This window comes from Lactuca virosa, chromosome 8, assembly GCF_052849685.1.
Source record: "Lactuca virosa cultivar CGN04683 chromosome 8, Lactuca_virosa_CGN04683_v6, whole genome shotgun sequence".
Taxonomy (NCBI): Eukaryota; Viridiplantae; Streptophyta; class Magnoliopsida; order Asterales; family Asteraceae; genus Lactuca; species Lactuca virosa.
Genome location: NC_136433.1, coordinates 147,290,074 through 147,291,531, shown reverse-complemented (window position 1 = coordinate 147,291,531; position 1,458 = coordinate 147,290,074). Strand labels below are relative to the sequence as shown.

General features: G+C 33.1%; 1 protein-coding gene across 1 annotated transcript in view; it reads right to left on the bottom strand.

The window, feature by feature from the left end:
• Positions 1-1,058: 1,058 nt before the first annotated feature.
• The window catches only part of LOC145128352 (transcription factor MYB36-like), a 1,777-nt gene continuing 1,377 nt past the window's right edge, over positions 1,059-1,458 (bottom strand). Inside the window, exon 3 of the mRNA XM_079063155.1 lies at positions 1,059-1,458. This exon is cut by the window's right edge and continues 599 nt beyond it. Within this exon, the coding sequence (XP_078919281.1) occupies positions 1,262-1,458 (197 nt within the window). The 3' untranslated portion in view covers positions 1,059-1,261.

The window sequence follows — 1,458 nt, the reverse complement described above, 5'->3', positions numbered from 1 at the left end:
AGAATTTTTTATGATGTTCACCTGCTTAAAAATATATCAGAGTTCCAGACACAAAATAAGCCTCGAGATCTACCTTGCGATTTCACCAACACGTAATCAAAATTAGAGTTGTCCCAATACCTATCGATAGGAATATTGTCCCCAACCTCCTCCAATTGAGTCTCCTGAGCACTTATAAATTAATATTATGCAATAACTTAATATCCCTGATCCAATCAGCTTTATGTAGTCCTCCAACACCTCTAAGATTTATAGATAGGCAATTTATTGATTCAAAATTTTAACACCCTCACCTTCAATAATCGACCTGAGAGCCTCTGAGAGCCTTATCTGAGTCGTTCATGCAAAAACCAACGTCATTCCCAAGCTCCATAGTTTTCTCGAATTCAATCGAAGTCAAATTCATCGACACAGTGGGACTAATCAATGAATCCGAAAAAGGAAAAAACCATATAATTTAGCTCCTTGTTAGCAGCTTGTCTGCAGTTAATTGCCGTTTTATGAGAAAAAGCATATAATTTGGTAATTCGGAAACGAACATGCACAAATGTATTATTTTCATGAATATTATAAAAAGCTATATTATTTAGTAATATTCACAAAAAACATGCACTGATATTCTGCTCTAGATATTATTAGTTTCAGAAATACTTTTTATATTACTAAGTCATGGTGTGTTTTTATAAATAAACTAATATAATACCCTAATCATCACCTAATTTGAATTACAAGTCATAAAGCTATAAGATGAATATATATTAGGCACATGATCATTGTCATTTTATCATGTTCTATCAACAAAACAGATATTGCAGATAACATGAAGCATCAACGATCAGTGATACACTTTTATTTTCAAATTTTGAAGCCTACTTCGATCAATGGGAAAGAATTTTAAGCACCATTGTTACCAATTATCACTGATGTATCATAGTATAATAAAGTGACAGAACTTTGTGTCATGATTCTATCATTTACGTAACTTTATTCTACATAAGACTACTGCATCATATACCATTTATATCGAAATAACTTAACTCCAAAAGGAAACCTAGAAATATATAAGTACGTACTTGTATTAATTAGATGTATCTATATATTCGGCAAACATAACAAGAAATTGACACGACATTATTACACACTGTACACATTACTTACTGGTTTCTTCTCCTCCACGTACCGTCTACACTTATGCCTAATTTAAAACAATTAAATTCCAATAAAACTTGATGAACAACAATTCCTCTCGTATCCTCTTTTCTCATTGTACTCTATGTCCTTGCGCTAATTCTTCGTACTTCATGTCTGTCGTCTGTTTGTGATCATGAATGCCAGTTGAATCCCAGGAGTTGGAAGAGGCTGAATTTGCTTCAAATTCGTTAGCCCACCAAGTAATGCTATTTTTGGCACCATGCATGTCCTTGAAACAATCAAATTCACTCATTTGCCCCTCTAGTG